This window comes from Phyllopteryx taeniolatus, chromosome 19 (genome assembly GCF_024500385.1).
Source record: "Phyllopteryx taeniolatus isolate TA_2022b chromosome 19, UOR_Ptae_1.2, whole genome shotgun sequence".
Taxonomy (NCBI): domain Eukaryota; kingdom Metazoa; phylum Chordata; class Actinopteri; order Syngnathiformes; family Syngnathidae; genus Phyllopteryx; species Phyllopteryx taeniolatus.
In genome coordinates, this window is record NC_084520.1 from 13,537,614 (window position 1) to 13,554,512 (window position 16,899).

The window sequence follows — 16,899 nt, forward strand, 5'->3', positions numbered from 1 at the left end:
TCGTCGCCGGCATCGACAGATGAACGAAGATACCATATTTGTAGAAAATAAACCACTCTGATCAATTAAGTTTTGCAGCACACTTGGTAATCTATGGCACACTAATTTGTGTTTTTGGGAATCGCTGTTGTTCTGCACTAATGTGGGATGGGGGTAGTTTAAGTCTGCCCGCAAGTTTGCTGGTTTACGCTAAGTATCAGAGCAGGTTAACTGTTAGCTGGTAAGTGAAGTTTTGAGAGTCACTGGCTGTGCCTATGTTGAAAGCAGTTGTCTCTACCCCATGTATCTGAATACGTTAAGCCGCAACGGTTGTGTGAACCTACACTTCAGCAAGTTGTGTCTGAACTATCTACTGTTTTTTTTCCAAGAAGGCAGCATGAAAAGGGGCTTTTGACTTTTCACAAAATCCTCACTTAATCATGTTGACTCGAAGTACATGCGCTGTTAGTGTTTGCCCGCTAAGTGATTAGGACGGTTACAGTCGTGCCTCAAATGAACTTGCAGACTGATCATAAAACACTTTAACCAAACCGCCGACATGCTGGTGAATTAATTAAACTCAAGCGAAAAAACAACTGTAATATTGCCACTGAAGATTATATTAATACAATTTGTTTTCTTTTCTTACATAAAGTGTTTACAGTATAACAGAATCGTAAAAAGGCACTCAGGGCTATGTTCTTAGCTAAAGTCAACCATTTGCGTTACTACGACTTCTTATATGCTGAGCGTGATGCTGTGGATGGCGTTGGCCGGGATTTTGGTGTCCGCTTTCTCGCCGCTGACCCGGAAGACCACCAAGGTGTCGGAGGGAACGGTTGCAGTGGCGCTCAGCGTCTTGCCCAACCATCCGTTCGAGCCACGCTTGTACATTTTGACAGTCACCTGCAGAGGGGGCAAAAATTATTTTAATTCATTTAATTTAGCTACAGTGCATCTGGTAAGTATTCAGAGCTTCACTTTTTCCACATTTTTCTAGAAGTCATTGTTATTCCAAAATGAGTTACATTTTTTTCCCCCTTAAAATTCCACACCACACTATTGAATGAAGATGTTTTGGGGGAGATTAGTGCAAATTTATTAAAATTTAACACAAAAAATCACAGCCTTTACCATAAAGCTCAAAATTTCACTTAGGTGCTCTCTGTTTCCAGTTGATGTTTCTATAGCAGTGCAGGCTGTAAAAGTGAAGTGCTGTACTTTTCGGGTGCTTTTTATGAGGACGATTAGTTAAACTTCTTGGTGGACTATTGAGAAAATAATAATTAATAAAAATTAATAAATAAACTATTTTTTTTTTTTTTTATATATTGGCTGGGAGAATCTCTTAATATGTTATGGCGAAGGCCTGTGTTGGATGTACAGGTAGCTCAACTTCCCATAGTTATCAAGTTTACTTTTTTTAGACGGCAATCTAGTTGATACTGACTTGACCGCCAAGTAGTTTTTTGTTTTGCCTCAATGGCTTCAAGACCCAGGTTAATCAGCAATCAATTTTACACAATTGAACTGATTTTTGTACACCTTTTAATCATACTAAACAAATTCGGAGTTCTATTTCATTCAAAAAAGGCTCGAAAGCGACACTAAATTTGAGCTAACCAATGTTCCTGTGTCCTGTAACCTCGTTCATACTGCTTTTTTTGTGGCAGTCGCAGCTCTCCGGAGTTTTTGTAGTAGGTTCTAAGGTGTAATTTGCTTCAATACCCCATCCAAGCTGCGGACAATGGCCGGCCTAACTAGATTTAGACACGCAGGTAATTGAAGCATATCCATTTCAAACAGAATGCCTGGCCGCGTCGTCTTGTTTGGCCGCATTTACCGGAGATAACGCAATATCACAGTGTCTTGTCACGGCTCCATTTTCTTTCACTTTAGCATTAGGCAATTTTTCAATTATTATTGTTTTTTTTTTTCTTCTTCTTCTCCCACTCCATGTTCTTTCATCCGACAGTCTCTTTCATAACGTCCGGGCCTTTTAGTTAATGGCGGCAACAGTCTGAGCCCGCGACGTCGGCCCTTGTCCATTTCGCGGGTCATTTTGGGTGCCCAATAGGCCTTTTATGAGCGCCACATCAAAAGGCAGATAAAGCATTCGAGGTGGGGAAAATACCCGCCGCTAGATTTGCTCCCTCTTCTCTTTGTCCGCTATTGAAAGTGATCATTTTAATAGTCGGGAAAGCTCGGCAAACGCGACCCCCCAACCCCCCCAACACCTGCACGCCTCTCGCCGCTCCTAATTACCCTCCATAAAGGCCGCTACTTTTTTACACGCGCACCATTCCCCACCATTTACTTACTCATTAGCGAGCATTCGATGAAAAGAGAGGCGAGAAGAAGACAAAAGAGGAGACAATCGCATCCTGGATTGCGCTGCATTAGCGGCGGCACGCACTTGAGAGGTCGGCCAGTCTGTTTTAATTTGCCACGCCTGGAAAAAAGAAATCTATAAATAATGACAGCTGGTGGTGGAGAGAAGCGTGCACCCGCACAAAGACATTGTTGTAGCAGATCGCTGCCCCGTGCAAAGAAGTTGACAATTAGCAATTAGTTGCACCAAAGTCGAGTCCTTCCACATTTGCTTCTCCAAAAGGTGAGGGCCCGGATTTGGCTAAAGTGTGTGTGTGTGTGTATGTATGTGTGTGTGTGTGTGTATATATATATATATATGGGCATTACAATTAAATAATTGCATCTTGAAGCTATTGAGGCATAACTGAGTGCACTACTTGATGCTGTTGATTAAGTCTCAATTAGACTGCTGTCTGTACAACACAATGTTAGCAAGGACTGCTGCTGTTGAACATTTTTAGACTCCATTATCCCATCGATTAATTGGATTTTACTTTATTAAACAAAATCTGTATGGGAGGTCCAGGTATTATTATTGTAGACTTGGGGTCCCCATCATCACATTGTACACTCTAATATCTATGACTTTGTGTGTGTACGGCTTTAAAAGGCGGGGCCTCCCCTGGTGAGTGACGTGGGTGTCAGCGAATTAAAGTAGAGTTGGCTATTGTGAGCTCAGGTTAGCGGCTGGCTGTTTACCTGGCTAACTGTTAGCCAGTCCTGGAGTCAGTTGTGGCCATTGTGTATGACCGTTTAATAAGGTTTTTTTTAACCGTTTGTTACAATAAAGCATTTGAAAGCTCACCAACAGGTGTGTCTATTGTTGACCTGTTGTGGGGGCATGACAAAATGTTCTAATTAGCGGTGGTAGGCTACATGAAATTAGCTAATGATACCTCGTGTCAGCAATCGTATATGTGCAGATATGTAAGTCAGTTCTGCTATTTCCCGCACAACACGCCGAACACCATGAGAACTCAAGACGAGCTCGCCTTGAGGGCCAACCATCATGGTGGAGGATCGAACCCTGGAGGCTAAAGTTGATACTGATTAGTCTGCGTGACCCCTGTCTGGCCCAAGTCCACCTCTCACTTTCAGCGTCGGCCTGACTCGCATCGCCATCCATCCTCGGCTTGCGGGGAGACATCATCTTGTTTACCTTCTGCTGGTGGTCATAATTCTTAGCCCTGGTTCACTGACAACTTTGCCCTCGGAAACCTCTGCTTGCATCTGCTTTGGTAAATTTCTTCGGTTGTTGGATTTAAGAACGTGTGGATATTGAGAAAGTGGCGTGTAAGATTTTTCCACTCATAAGTTGACATTTTTGCCGTGTCCATCCTGACATGGAAGTGGCTCATTGAGCAAAAGTTTCCCCGTTGAAATCTATTGAAATATTGAAATTGATCTGTCGAGGCCCCATTAAAAAAAGATATTGTTTTACACTCAAACAAAGTATGTTTATGTATTATCAGCGTGTGTGTCGCGATCGTTACAGTATGACAGAGCTCTTGCAGGGCGTGACAGTTGCCATGTAAAAAGTCACTAATCAATATTTGCTGTTTTATAGAAGGAAACCATCAGCCTGTGTTCTACTGCTGATGACTAAAGAATGGAAAAAAGGTAGAATCAAAACATTTTTTTCCTGGTGAAAGAACAGTGTATTCTTTCTTTTGGTAGTTTCGGTATATATATATATATATATATATATATATATATATCGGTATATATATATACAGTAATCGTAGAACACACAATGCTGTTGGTCTTGAAAAATCAGTGGTAGTACTTTTGGCCATTGCCTTGAAATTATGGTTGTGCTCCAGGGAGGAAAAGTGATAATGTTTAGCGTGCTTCAGGGTACGCAAGACTGGTGCGCTTCCCATCAGGGGCAACCGAGTTTTAGTGACCTCAGAAGTCAAACTTGCGCGACCTGCGTTTGAAGTGGCGGTCATAAGAGCATCCATTTAAAAAAAAAAAATAATAATAATTCGCTCGAGGTGTGAAGCCTCCGATTATTAATCACCTGACATAAATCAACTCCGGTTTCGGGAGACGTTAAGATGGCCAAACCTTCGCTTGGTGACGCGAGCGTCTGCGTCAGCTGTCAACGGGTGCGCTCGCCCCAAGCCATGACCGCAACTTGAGGGCCGGCCAAGTTCGGAATCGTGTCGTAGCGTCTGCTTCCCCGGATGACAGGAAGCACATTAGACTCAATGACTGCAATGGCCACTGACATCCAGACTTTTTTTTCCATATGTCTGCGAGTGGAGGGGGGGGATATTCAAATATTACCCCCTAGCGTCTTTCTTTTTTCCTCCTCAATGGCTCTGGTTGTCTGGCTGCGTGTAGAGGGCTCGATCTATGGCTGATTTAATTTGCTCTTTGCCAACATCTCTAACAGCATTAACCCCCAGAGCACGCTTCCACCGCCCCCCATCTGACTCCATTAACTCCCAAATCGGGTTTCAGACCGTATTGATGCCGCCCGTTATTCGGGCTGATTATGACAACAGCAGACAATGGGCAAAAGTGTCTGTTAAGTAGTTTAGCGCTAATTTCACATAACTGTCACAGATGGCAGGCACACGGCACTGTCTGGATGCGCGGCAATTATCCTTAACATTAAAAGAACAATATTCTGGTCAAAGGAAATGACTGAGGCACATAAAACGAACTCTAATTTTAAAATGACAAATGACAATTTTCTATATAATCAAGCAGAAGGCCTCTCCTCAAGAACAAACAGACAAAATCCAGTTTGCATTCAGCATTCATCCACTTTAGCCATCTTTATTCTCCTCAATTATCCAGAATGGCTTCACCAAAGTGTAATTAAGTGTCTGCTGCGCCTGGCCTCTTCATTATTCATGGCCGCCTATTGATCATATCTCATGGCCGAGCCTGTGGCCAAAGCCTCATAACGCGCAGCTGCCACTCTATGACAACACAAAAAGTTGACCTAGGTGGTCTTAGAAATTGTCACAGGAGGTTCAGCACATTAAACAGTCTTTACCAAAAATGCTCTGTGAGCCTGTCAGAGGATTGATGCCAACTTAAAACACTTTTCAGACCAGATCTTTTTTTTTTTTTTTGGGAGGTTGAAATTTGAGTAATGCAAATGTGTAATTTAGGTAATCGTCTACATAATTAAGCGATGACATTACAATGGCAAAGTTATTTGGCAACTTTTAGCAACAAATCAACCTTTAGCAACATCCTGAAAAATGAGTTTGCAACATTGTGTCAGTGGGCGGTTTGTAAAATAAAAAAAAAATAATCCAATGTTATGATTCCCCACGTAATGATTTCAAACATGGGAGTCTTGACACAACCTCACTTCATTCCATCGGCAAATAAATGATTTCCCAATGAATATGAATGTTGTTTTTTTTTTTTAACCTGAGTGAAGCGAAAATTTGTCAAACATGAACTCTCTCCGCCTCGCACGTACCTAAATTAACAAAAGTGAGTCACAAGGGCCCTCCGGAATCAACTAGGAAGACGCGCCGGGCGATAGTTTGGGACGGAAGCGGCGTTGAGTCATCACCGCACACACAGACGGCTTCTCTCGGCGGGACACTCGAGCGACTCGTTGGCGGCTTCATCCCGCGTCTTCGCAGCGTGTAATTGCGCGGCTCGCCGTCCTCCTGTGGCTTCCTACACGCACCTGCAAATTATTTCCAATTATTATTTCCAGTTCTCTGTGGAGAACCACGCTGCAATTACGCAAAGCTGAACATCGTGGTCACTTCGGGCCACAATTTCCATTGATTTATTTTTGTTAAGCAATACTGTTCAGCTAATAGAGGCTAATTTCAGGGCGCGGAGATTCAACCATTCAAGTTGCTGCAAATTAAAGAGTTACGTTGGTTTTACTTTATCACAACAGCCAGATAGGTAGCGCAAGTTCTTTGTGCAGCCACCAGGAAGCGAAATAGCGATAGTATTTTTTTTTTCTGTACCTTTCTAACGGGCCTATTGCTGGAGACTGGGTATTTATATACAGTTGACGGTAGATACTAGTGATGGACATATTACTACATGGTGGGGGAAATTTACAGTCAATTTGGGCTGCAACCATTGAGTATTTTAAGAAGGGATTATTCTACTGATTAGCTCATCGAGTAATAGGATCAAAAACGATTCTGTGTTCAATAACAAAATGTGCACGTAGGGTGCACATTTTGAGGGTGTTCTAAATCATATCTTAATCCTTAATCCTAATTCATTGGCCCTAATAGCGTGCGTACCCGCACTCTCCTTTTAGTTCACACACACCACTGTCTTAATATCTGCTCTTTATAAAACCACAGAAGAGCAATCGCACATCTGTTCAACGCGAAGATTTTGAGAAACGAAAACGAACCGACAACACGATGGGAGACGACATGAGGACAAACGACATACTGTAAGTAACCTGCAATTGACTCATTCCGCACGCGCGCGCGCACGCACACAGTAATTACCGCTCAATCCATACAAATTGAATGAAGCCAGAGCCGTGGTCTAAGAATATAGGCCATAATTAATAAATTACAGCCTCTCTACTCAATCATTCTCCACTTTGGGGGAGGTAGGGGGGGGGGGGGGGGGAGATGAGGTCGTAGACATCCCTTTCTCCTCCGCAGGATAATTGAGTGGGCCCCCGTGCAAACACCTCGAGCCGACACACACACACACACACACGCGCGCGCGCGCACGCACGGCGACGCCCGAGTGGGCTTTCGAGGGGGCTCGTATCGCACACCTTGTGGCCTGTGTGTTTACAAGTCACAAATCAGAAGGAGGAGTTATTTATGGGCTCTCCAAAACATGCCTGGGGGAGCTATCCGGTTTCCTTTTGACACCCAAGCATCCCTCACCCACCCGCCACCACGAACACCCCCCACCCCCCGGCAGCTGTTGCACGTTAGCAAAGACCTCGGTCCTCGACAGTACTGCCTTGCAATAAGTATAATTCGTTTTGTGACCACGCTCGTAACTCAAAACACTCGTATCATCTTTCCCGATCTGTTCCAGCCTCTCAAAAAGACACAACAACACATTTTTGTAATGCATAAGAAATAAGAAAAATAGTACTCTAACATATTGTACTTGACATAATGAAATAAAATGCGAGAAAAACACTTTTTGCCACACAGCACTGTTTGCTTGTGTTCAAATGTCCGTTGCTGAAAGGGTTATAACACGTCCAGTAGCAACTCGTTTTTTCTACCCTTTATATTTCATCATCTGCAAAAGACCTGCCCAATCTGTCTTGCTTTAAAAGCCAAATGGCAGCCCTTGAGCACAAAGGTTTGCTCACCCCTGATCTAAATGGTTAAGGTGAGAAGGATCAAGATGGCAGCCCGCTTCCATTGACACATATGTCTCCGGGAGTCATCCATTTTGGTGTCAGTGCGTGCCCTGTGGGTGAGCGTGTGATGATCGTCGGGTCACCTATCAACTACACAGCAACCGAAGGGGGGAGGCGAGGACGAAGAAAGCCCCAAGTTTGGTGTCAACAAGGCTGATCTTTGTCTGTTTAACCTTTTACAAGTTCACTTACATAGTGACCGTTTCCCTGCAGCTTGCCTGAACTTGACAATTAAACTAAATGTACCAGTAATTCATGATAATTAATATATATATATTTTTAAAAATGTATCCTCTATAGCTTTTTGCTCAAACTTTAAGGTTTGATTTACACTGCGGATACAATGCGCAATTCTGATTTTGTGTAATGTTTACGCTGGACTCTTACTGGCAGATAACTGATACATGTGGAATTTGTATCCACTTTTAGAAGAAGCCTTACTCCGATCTGAAGATATCTGATTCCTTGCATTTTTTTTTTCTTTGTCCGCTGCTATGATTCATATTTAAGTGCCACTTCACTTAACCGCCTCCCAAAAAATTGGATTAGTTCAGCAGTAGCAACTCCTAAACTAAGCCAGGCTCAAAGTGCTACTGCCCCCTGCTGCCCTTGTTGCTCATTACTTCATCACAGGTGGCATAGATGAGGATCCCCCACGCACACATTTTCAAGTGGCCTTTTATTGTGGGCATCCAAAGGCACCTTCACTCGAACCCGCACGGTGGACCGACCTGAGGGGCGCGCCCCAGCAGGGCCCACATTGTCTTGAGCCCAGAGAACTCCAGCGTGTCGGTCTCGCTGCGGTCCAGCGCGATGTAGCAACAGCCCTGGAAGTCGCCCTTGAGCTGCACGCCGCTGCGAAGCCACATGAAATCCCACGTCGGCGAGCGCCTCAGGACCTTCTGCACCGACGCCATCTGCCCGTACGATAGATGACCTGCAAAGGCAGGAGGTGAGGGCGTTACTCTCACGCCGTGCTCCTCGCCGCCATTTCTTTTTTTCAATTACTTTTTTGTGATTACCCTACACATTTCTTTTTTTTGTTTGTTTTTTTAATTTACAATAAATTGATTGATTGATTTGAAAATGACTGAATACATTGTAATGAACCAATTTTAAGGAAAACAGCAGTTAAATTAATGCGACAAATATTACAGGACACTTGATATTGTAAATGGTCAGTGGGCCGGATTAGAGAAAAGAGCACGCCGCATGTGGCCCCCCCGGCCCACGCTTTGCCCACCCCCCAAATTCATGTAACATGTCCTCCTCTCACCAGAGAGCCAGGAGGGAGTCAGCGCGTCCAACATCCAGGCCATGTAGTCCTCCCTGAAGGATCGCAGGAAGTGGTCCAACTGGTCGTGCGACACCAGCTCGCGCCGCTCCCGGAGCCCCTCGGCGAGCTCGCATTCCGGCGACGGGAAGACCGCCCTGGGGAAGAAGAGAGACTGATGCACGGGCACGCCACTCCGCCTCAGATGGCCGCACAAGTGAGACGTCTTCAACTGCAAGGAAAGACGGTAACAGGAAGTCATTTAATTACCTCCGCCGAGGAGCTTTCAAACTATTGTAGCTAAGCCATTTCTATAAACATTTGACAAGGTTGGGCACAGGCCAATTAAAGCCACTTCACTTCATTCACATGCTATTTATTTATGGAAACATTTTCATCAAAAATCTACAAATAATGTTGATTTGCTTGTTTGTTGGCATTATAATAAATCAACATGATATACGAATGATGTATTATATAGAAAAAAAGTTTTCCACCAAAACTGTGTAATGGTTGGGGCCATGGACGTTCGCAATACATTTCACATTTAAGAACACGGTTATTGTATTACTTCACAAAAAAAAAAAAACATATTCTACATCCAAAAGAAAATGAATTTAAAAGAAAGAAATCACAAATGAAAATATTAGTACAAAAGTGTTTGAAAAGCTGAAAGATGGATGGAACAATTCTAAATTGCCAACATTGTAATATCGATTATTTGTAGTTTTTAATCATACATACACAAAAAAAAAAGAGTTGAAATTAAATATACTCTAAGTTATTATCTGCTGTTTTTATCCTTAGTTAAAAAAAATAAATTACATGCCACTTGATTGTTCAAAAAGTTGTATATAACAGTTTCTCATTATGTATTTGTATTTCATTTAGTTGATTTTTAAAAAAAAAACAATGTACTCTGTGCTGCTGCAACATCTTGATTTCCCCTCTGGGGATCATTCAAGGATTATTTTATTTTTATAATGAATTTTCAAATGAATTTATTGAAATAAAAATTACACAAATAAATTGATATCCAGTGAAACCAAAAGAGTTGTACAATTCGGTGCACATCAAAATCAGGATTGTTCAGCTTCATTGGAATTCTGCTTTGAACGAGTTTATTAGTCTGCTTCTGTATTTGCAACAATCCTATTTTGGAAGTAACTCTTCTCCCTTTTCCATGTCTTACACAATCCATAACTGCGACATACGATTAGAGCCACTTTGTGTAAACTAATCAAGTTAAAAGGCCTCGTTTAAACAATTTTCGCTAATGTTGTGTGCTACCGAAGCGAAGCTCTCCAGAGATGGAACGGGTCACACGAGGAGCCAGCTGTGTTTTTAGGCACCTGCCCCCCCCCCCCATGAACATAATTGCAGCCTTTCCAATGAAGAGCAGCCACTCCGGAAGTTTCGGAAGCCCCCAACAAGTGTTGGAAATTTACATATAAATTGCCAGGGTGACTCTCTTAACCCTGACTGCGGCTCGGATGAAAACCATTTGCCGGACAATTGGCTGGACCTCGGACACAAGTGTGCCCATTTGACACGAGCTATTTAAACAGTTCACTTTTTTTTTTTTTTTTTTTTTTCTTCTTTACCGTGATGGCTTTGAGGGGGTCCTCCATCTGTTCGATGCAAGTGTTGCTAAAGTTCTGATCTTTTTCCTTCACTTGAACGTGCCACTTTTGGTCGTGAGCGGACACCAGACCTCGCCAGGGTTTTATGTCAATGCAGAAGATCCCTCGGCCTTGGAAGGAGGAGGGGAAAAAATACATTGATAAAATTAAGGTAGTGACGTTTGGAATTCTAAAATATTCCACACTCAACTACAGACAGCAGACATCTGTTGCAGCACACCTACTGGAAAATCGGGTGGAAATTACAGTTGGCGACTCAGTTGTTTTTTTTTGGTTGTTATTTTGTAGGATTGTGCAATGTTATTTATTGTGGCGCACACCGAGCGACACTTCAGAAGTGGGAAAATACCAACAAATGACAGACTCGCGACTGACCCTTGGGCAAATAGCCGCAATGGAAAAAAATGTAACCCATGCTGTTTTTAGCGGTTAAACATTTTGTGCCACATTAACACTGTACTGTGTTTATTTTCTTTGCAAACATTATTGCACGATGGTCAAGAAATCATCAGGTCGGCTTTGCCGCTGTAGCAACAGTATACAGTGACACAAGGGGAGGAAACGAGTGAGAAATAAAGGAGTGTGGATATTTGCTGTTGAAAATGATCGCCCCCCCCCCATTCATTGACTGCACCCGTGCATTTCAGCAACAGAGACTCTCCACGCTTCGCTTTTATTTTTTGGCGCGATGCAACATGGCATTTTTGATTGGCCGTTACATCTGCATTTCCAACCGCAGCAAAACTCGTGGCCGACGTGACAATTCTAATCAATCAATCAGGGAATTTATTGGTCCATTCATGAAATACATGTGCCCTGCGGTTGCACCTGGCCTCTCACACCAAAGTCATCTTGGATAGGCTCCAGCTGGGACCATAATGAGGATAAGGGCCCCGGAAAATGGCTGCATGTATTTTACATCTGTACCGGTTCATTGACGCCCACCTGTGAGTATCACAATGTCAATGTCATCTTTGACAATTTCACACTGGTCGGGGATCCGCAGATTGCAATAGACGTGCTCCTTCCTCAGCCCGGTGAGTTTCCTGCGGTAGAAATACACGAGAGAAAGTTGACTTTTGAAACAAACAAACAGCACAAGCCGCTGGTGACAACTGTATGATGTCTCTCTACAGATTTGAGCCAAGACGGCAAGCTGAGGAAGCCGACCAGGTGGGTCCATTTTAAGCCTCATACAGCCACTCCGTGAATGTTTTTGGTCAAACTACTGCCGGGCACGAGTGGTTCCACTTGTTACCTGACATGCTGAAGGACGTCCGTCAGTGTTTGCTGCACTTTCTGGCCTTTTGAACTCTCTGGAGCCGAGCAGCCGCCGACCTGAAACCGGGTCAACAGGCTTCCGAGCTGAAGCATCGCAGTGTTTCCCGACCTTTATTTGAGCCAGAGCACATACGTTTTGTTAGGAAAATCTCATGCCACATGACCCAAAAATGTCCCAAAAACTACTATATACACACTGAAATAATGATCTTGTCTCAATTGACTCACATATGTACTTAGTGTAAGACCTATGCAATTAGAACACAAAGTTGTAATATGAGGAAATTAGATATTTCATTCTGAAACACAATAACGTGCATGTGAGGTGCGGGTGTTACTTTGTCTACTCCGGGTCGCCGTCACGTTTGAGTGTAGCATCTGTGACTTTGATTGTGTATGGCTTTAAGAGGCAGGGCCTGGTGTGGTGAGTGACATGGGTGTCGTCCTCGTGAATGAATGTGATTCATACGTTTTTGCGGTCGGGTCTTGAACGTATCCCGCGATAAACGGATTCATTGTATTCTGAGGTATGGGTGGATAGAGATTAATTTACCTTCTGCCATCTCGTGGAAGAGCATTTAATTCTTCTTCCGGTCACTATACGTAGCTGGCGTAGATAGATGAACATTGAGAATATATTATTTGTAGTAAATAAACCATAATTTAAGGACCAATTCAGTGAAATGGCATAATTTACATGATGAAAACAGTGGTTGGGAATCACTGTTCTAAGTACAGTATATAGTCTTTTATGCTGTGAAAAATAGGTCATGCAAGGCGAGATGATTTCTCTTTTCAACATGCCGTCAGATGCAGACTAAAGGAAGTTATTTCTCAAGTTAGCAAAACAAAACAGTCATGTCATTCCGACCCCCGCTATACACTTCTGGAGCTACTTTGATGACCACACAAAAACCAAAACATACCAACGCGACGTCCTCGCACACTCGTTTATTACGTCATTTTCCCAGGCCAATACTTCGATCAAAGTCTGCCCGCGTTTGTTTTCACCAAGCGTCGAGTTTTAGTAAACAGTCAAGAATCCCGAAAAGCTTGTTTAGCAATCCTAGGAGCCCCCTCCTTTGCCCCTCCCCCTTCTGCATCGTTCCTGGACGTAAACAAGCGACCACGTGCGACATACGCGGCGTCGCATTTCGGCGCTCGCCCCCCTCTTCAGCGTCGTGAGGTCACGGCGCCTGCGTCACTACGTTGTTGTTACGTTGTTGACTAGAACGCCCCAATTTACGAAGGCCACGTCTTAAAGTAAACCGCTGAAAAAAAATATAATTTCATAATGATGATAATAACAATCACGTGAGGCGTCACAGCTGAAAAACAAAACACACACATACACTTGCATTATAATGTGTATAATATACATGTATTTAAATAGTTTAGTTTAATAGTTTAATTCAGCCTTTAAGAGTTTTTAATTGAATAGTATCCTCATTATTGTGCTTTCAGTCATGGTTTTGAGTGGTGTTTGTAATATTTTTTGTATTCGTTTTTGTCATTTCACTACACTCATATCTTTTATATTAATATAGTTCAAAACTTGGACTGTTTTTGAAGGATGATTAGTATATTTCTTTTTTTCCCCATTTTTCCCCCTACGTTATTTAGGGGAAAAAAATTTAGGGTCATAATATCAGAAACTGCTCTCAGTATATTTGTGACCACAATAAACCTATTTTTGATTTGTTTTAATGAAGTGAATGCAAACTGATTTAGGGCAGCACAGTGTCCTTGTGGTTCACAGGGCTGCTTCACAGTTCTGTGGTCCGGGGTCCAAATCTCCAACGTGGCCTTTCTGTGTGCAGTTTGCATGTTCACCCCACGCTTGTGTGGGTTTTCTCCGGGTACTCCAGCTTCTTCCTACATTCCCAAAACATGCATCTTGCGTTTATTAAAGAGCCTTTGTAGTCACATCCTTTTGGATACACCTCTTGCAGCAGGTGTGCCTAATTTTATGGATGGTAAATGTCGTCTGGTCTGTTATTAGCTTGTGCCAAATAATATCAATACAGATTTCCAGCTGTACACTCACTTTTTTTTATAACGTAGTATATAATTTTGGGGCGGAGATGAGGCTCCAGATTGAATTCTTCCCTCCTGAACTCGATATTCAACATAAAAGATCAGCAGCATTCTCACATCCTGCCAAGAGGATATTACAAAAGCGACGGTGGCATATTTAATTCGCCCGCAGTCGAGAATATCTCCATGTGCTTACAAACAATATCCGCGTGGCGCCACATACGTGAAAGAGCTTAATATGAGAGCAGATAGCCAAATCAACTCCTGCGCGGGCCTCAATGGAAGCCAATAAACAAGAGGGCACGCTCCTCCTCCTGACCCTCACTTCTGGCTTGGAGATCAGGGACGATATGCAGGCGCAACCTCAATAAAAAACAAACAACGGAGGGAGATAAACAGATATTAAATTAAAGCAGAGGCGATAGCGGGCAGAGGTGCAGGACAAAAGCAGCGTTGTGCTTTAATATTGGCTGCAATCGACGCCTTTTCTAAGAATTTTCCTTTTGTCAGTTTGATCACTGAATGCTTGCTAGTGTGGCACAAACAATACAAAATGTACCTTTTTTTCTGGGTGTTCTTTCAGGTTACTTCTTTCTGCGCATACTTGTTAGTAAAACCTTACCTCTTCTATTGGAGACTACCTGAACAGCACCTCAAATGTTAGGGCTTAACGCATTTAAAGGAAGCGTGCATCCAGCATCATAGGGTGCTTTAATGTGGACTGTTTCAATTTCAGTGAGCAATTTCATACTGAATTCACTTTCAAAAAAAAAAAAAACACTTTTAAATACAGCGGTGCCTTGAGATACGAGTTTAATTCATTCATGGCTAAAATACTATCTCTAACTCTATAATATTGTACTTTATAAAAAGATACAGTATTGAAATAATGAAATAGAATGTAAATAATTCGATTTTTTTTGCCACATTTTGCTGCCTTTCCATTCAATGGACATTGTGCTGCTCCTTCTGGTGTGTGCGCCTTGGCCACCTGGGGGCAGTATACTACAGACATACTGATGTACACGAAGGAGACAGTCGCAAAAGCTCTGTAAGCCACTGTAATATCAGTCGTTCTTTGCAGAGGATAAAGAATATATGTGCCGCTCTAATACATTTATTTAGCGCGGTATGTGTCTTGAGGTGTGTAGTTTGCACCAACACCAAAGCCACAACATTAGGGACTCCTGCACCATTTAATAGCAATTTAAAAAAATACAGAAAGATAACTCATATATATATATTTTTTTTTAAAACAGCACTATCAGAGAAGTGTCATTTTAACAATGTTTATTATTGCGGTAGTAGTGTTTATTTAGCAACTGACAATATTTAGCTAAATATGTGTCCCAGATGAAATCCATTTTTTTTTTTACTCGACTTAAATTTGAAATGTGGTTTCTCCCAGGATCCAGACTTACAAGCTATAATATATTACCATATCATTTACATATCATGTACATAAACGAAACGGCTTGCATTTCACACCCTGCATTAGATTATGCAAGTGTACATAATGTTGTGGCCAGTGAGTAGTTGTATAAAATGAGTATAATTTAGACACGAGTAGTGGTATGGATTTCTGTGTTAAAACCACTAATTCCATTTTGAAACCATCCTTTTAAACCAAGTGTCTCATACGGCAAAGTGGGCTAATAGCTCCATTCATTTGCGCTCGTCTCCTTAAATTATAAACACGAGAGGTCTCCCCCCCACCCGAATGGTCATTTCACAGCGAGGAGTGTAAAGAACTTAACTGGCCCAATCAAACGTGAGCGATCTGGCCGCTGTCTAATCGCGGTGGTGCAATACGAGGCTGGCGGCTGGACCGCCAAATTGTCGCTATTCACAGTGAAAAAGAGAAGAGGGGTGTAAAAAGACTTCAGGCCTCTTCGGGTTCTTGTTTTTGTTTCGGGTAGGAAAGGAAAGTTCCTATCAGAGCCAGACTTGACTGGACTGGATTAGACTGTGCTGCAAAAGGTTCATAGTAGGTGTATGAGTGATCAATGATCAATATTATTGGCAGAACCAGAAGCTCTGGACTTCTGAATTAGCCTGAGCGCTCCCCCATATGCTAAAGTTGAAATGCTCAATTATCACTTCCGCGTGAGAGGAAGCCCGGTGCCATTTTTCGCCGCGCTGGGAAAATGGCCGCTCCCGCCGCAGCGTCCTAATAGATGCCAATTACGGCAGAGAGCTCTCGGGCTAAGTTAATTGGCACCTGAAAGCGACGAGTCCGCTCGGCTCGAGAGGACCCCGGGGGGCCGAGAAGGAGTGGACGGACGGAGGACACGGCCACAAAGTGATTGTCGAGGACGCAACAATGTAAACACAGCGTTGTTTGCAACGTAAACAGGAGAACGTGCTCTGAGTGAGCAAAAAAATGAAAACAGCTCCGGTCCACCTCCGAGTAGTTTTGAGTTTCGAAAGAACGTTTACCATGTGATTGGTGGGCGACCCTGTCCACGGTGTGCCTGGCTCTTAACTCTCTTGGCCTTAAGTTAGATATTCAAGATTGTTCGCTTCTCTTCCGCATATCCAGATCGTTCGCTACGCAGCCATGCGAGACTCTCTCTCGCCCGTTCCCGTTGCTTGATCTTCCCCCTCGTCATGCCCGCGGCCTTCTGCGGCCGACGACGAGTTCGGTCTCGGCGCGGTTGCCCGTCTCCGTGCCCGTTTGCTGTTTCGCTACAACAACAACAAAGAGTGAGTTTCCCTGTGCCGCTGTGCGTAGATTACGGAGCATTACACGACCTGACCCTAAACCCCTTCCCAAATCTTCAAAGACTCTTTATCTGGACTTTGACGTTAACTGCGTTGCTACTTATTTAAAAGTTGATTCCAACTCTTCTTTTGGTCTGATGTACTGTACTGCATTTGGGTTGTGCGCACGTCCCTTGTAACATGAGCGAAATGCTGAGAATGCAGCAGCTAAGGCTTTGCTGGCGGTCCATTAT

At 43.1% G+C, this 16,899-nt stretch overlaps 1 protein-coding gene across 5 annotated transcripts; it reads right to left on the reverse strand.

Moving 5' to 3' along the window:
- Positions 1-559: 559 nt before the first annotated feature.
- On the reverse strand, positions 560-13,014 carry si:zfos-911d5.4 (uncharacterized). 5 transcript variants are annotated; one of them, XM_061756318.1, is made up of 8 exons: positions 12,832-13,013; positions 12,459-12,512; positions 11,883-12,014; positions 11,570-11,670; positions 10,586-10,734; positions 8,985-9,213; positions 8,440-8,645; positions 560-885 (listed from the first exon to the last, which is right to left on the reverse strand). In XM_061756318.1, exons 3-8 carry the CDS (start codon positions 11,996-11,998, stop codon positions 718-720), a joined length of 969 nt encoding a protein of 322 aa, XP_061612302.1. In that variant the 5' UTR covers positions 11,999-12,014; positions 12,459-12,512; positions 12,832-13,013; the 3' UTR covers positions 560-717. The 5 variants fall into 5 exon arrangements, 4 of the variants coding, with proteins under 4 accessions (XP_061612302.1, XP_061612301.1, XP_061612304.1 ...); XR_009785687.1 differs by lacking the exon at positions 12,459-12,512 and adding an exon at positions 5,804-6,019 and having other exon boundaries at positions 748-885; XM_061756320.1 differs by lacking the exon at positions 12,459-12,512 and adding an exon at positions 4,423-4,529 and having other exon boundaries at positions 755-885; positions 12,832-13,014.
- Between the last annotated feature and the right edge of the window lie 3,885 nt (positions 13,015-16,899).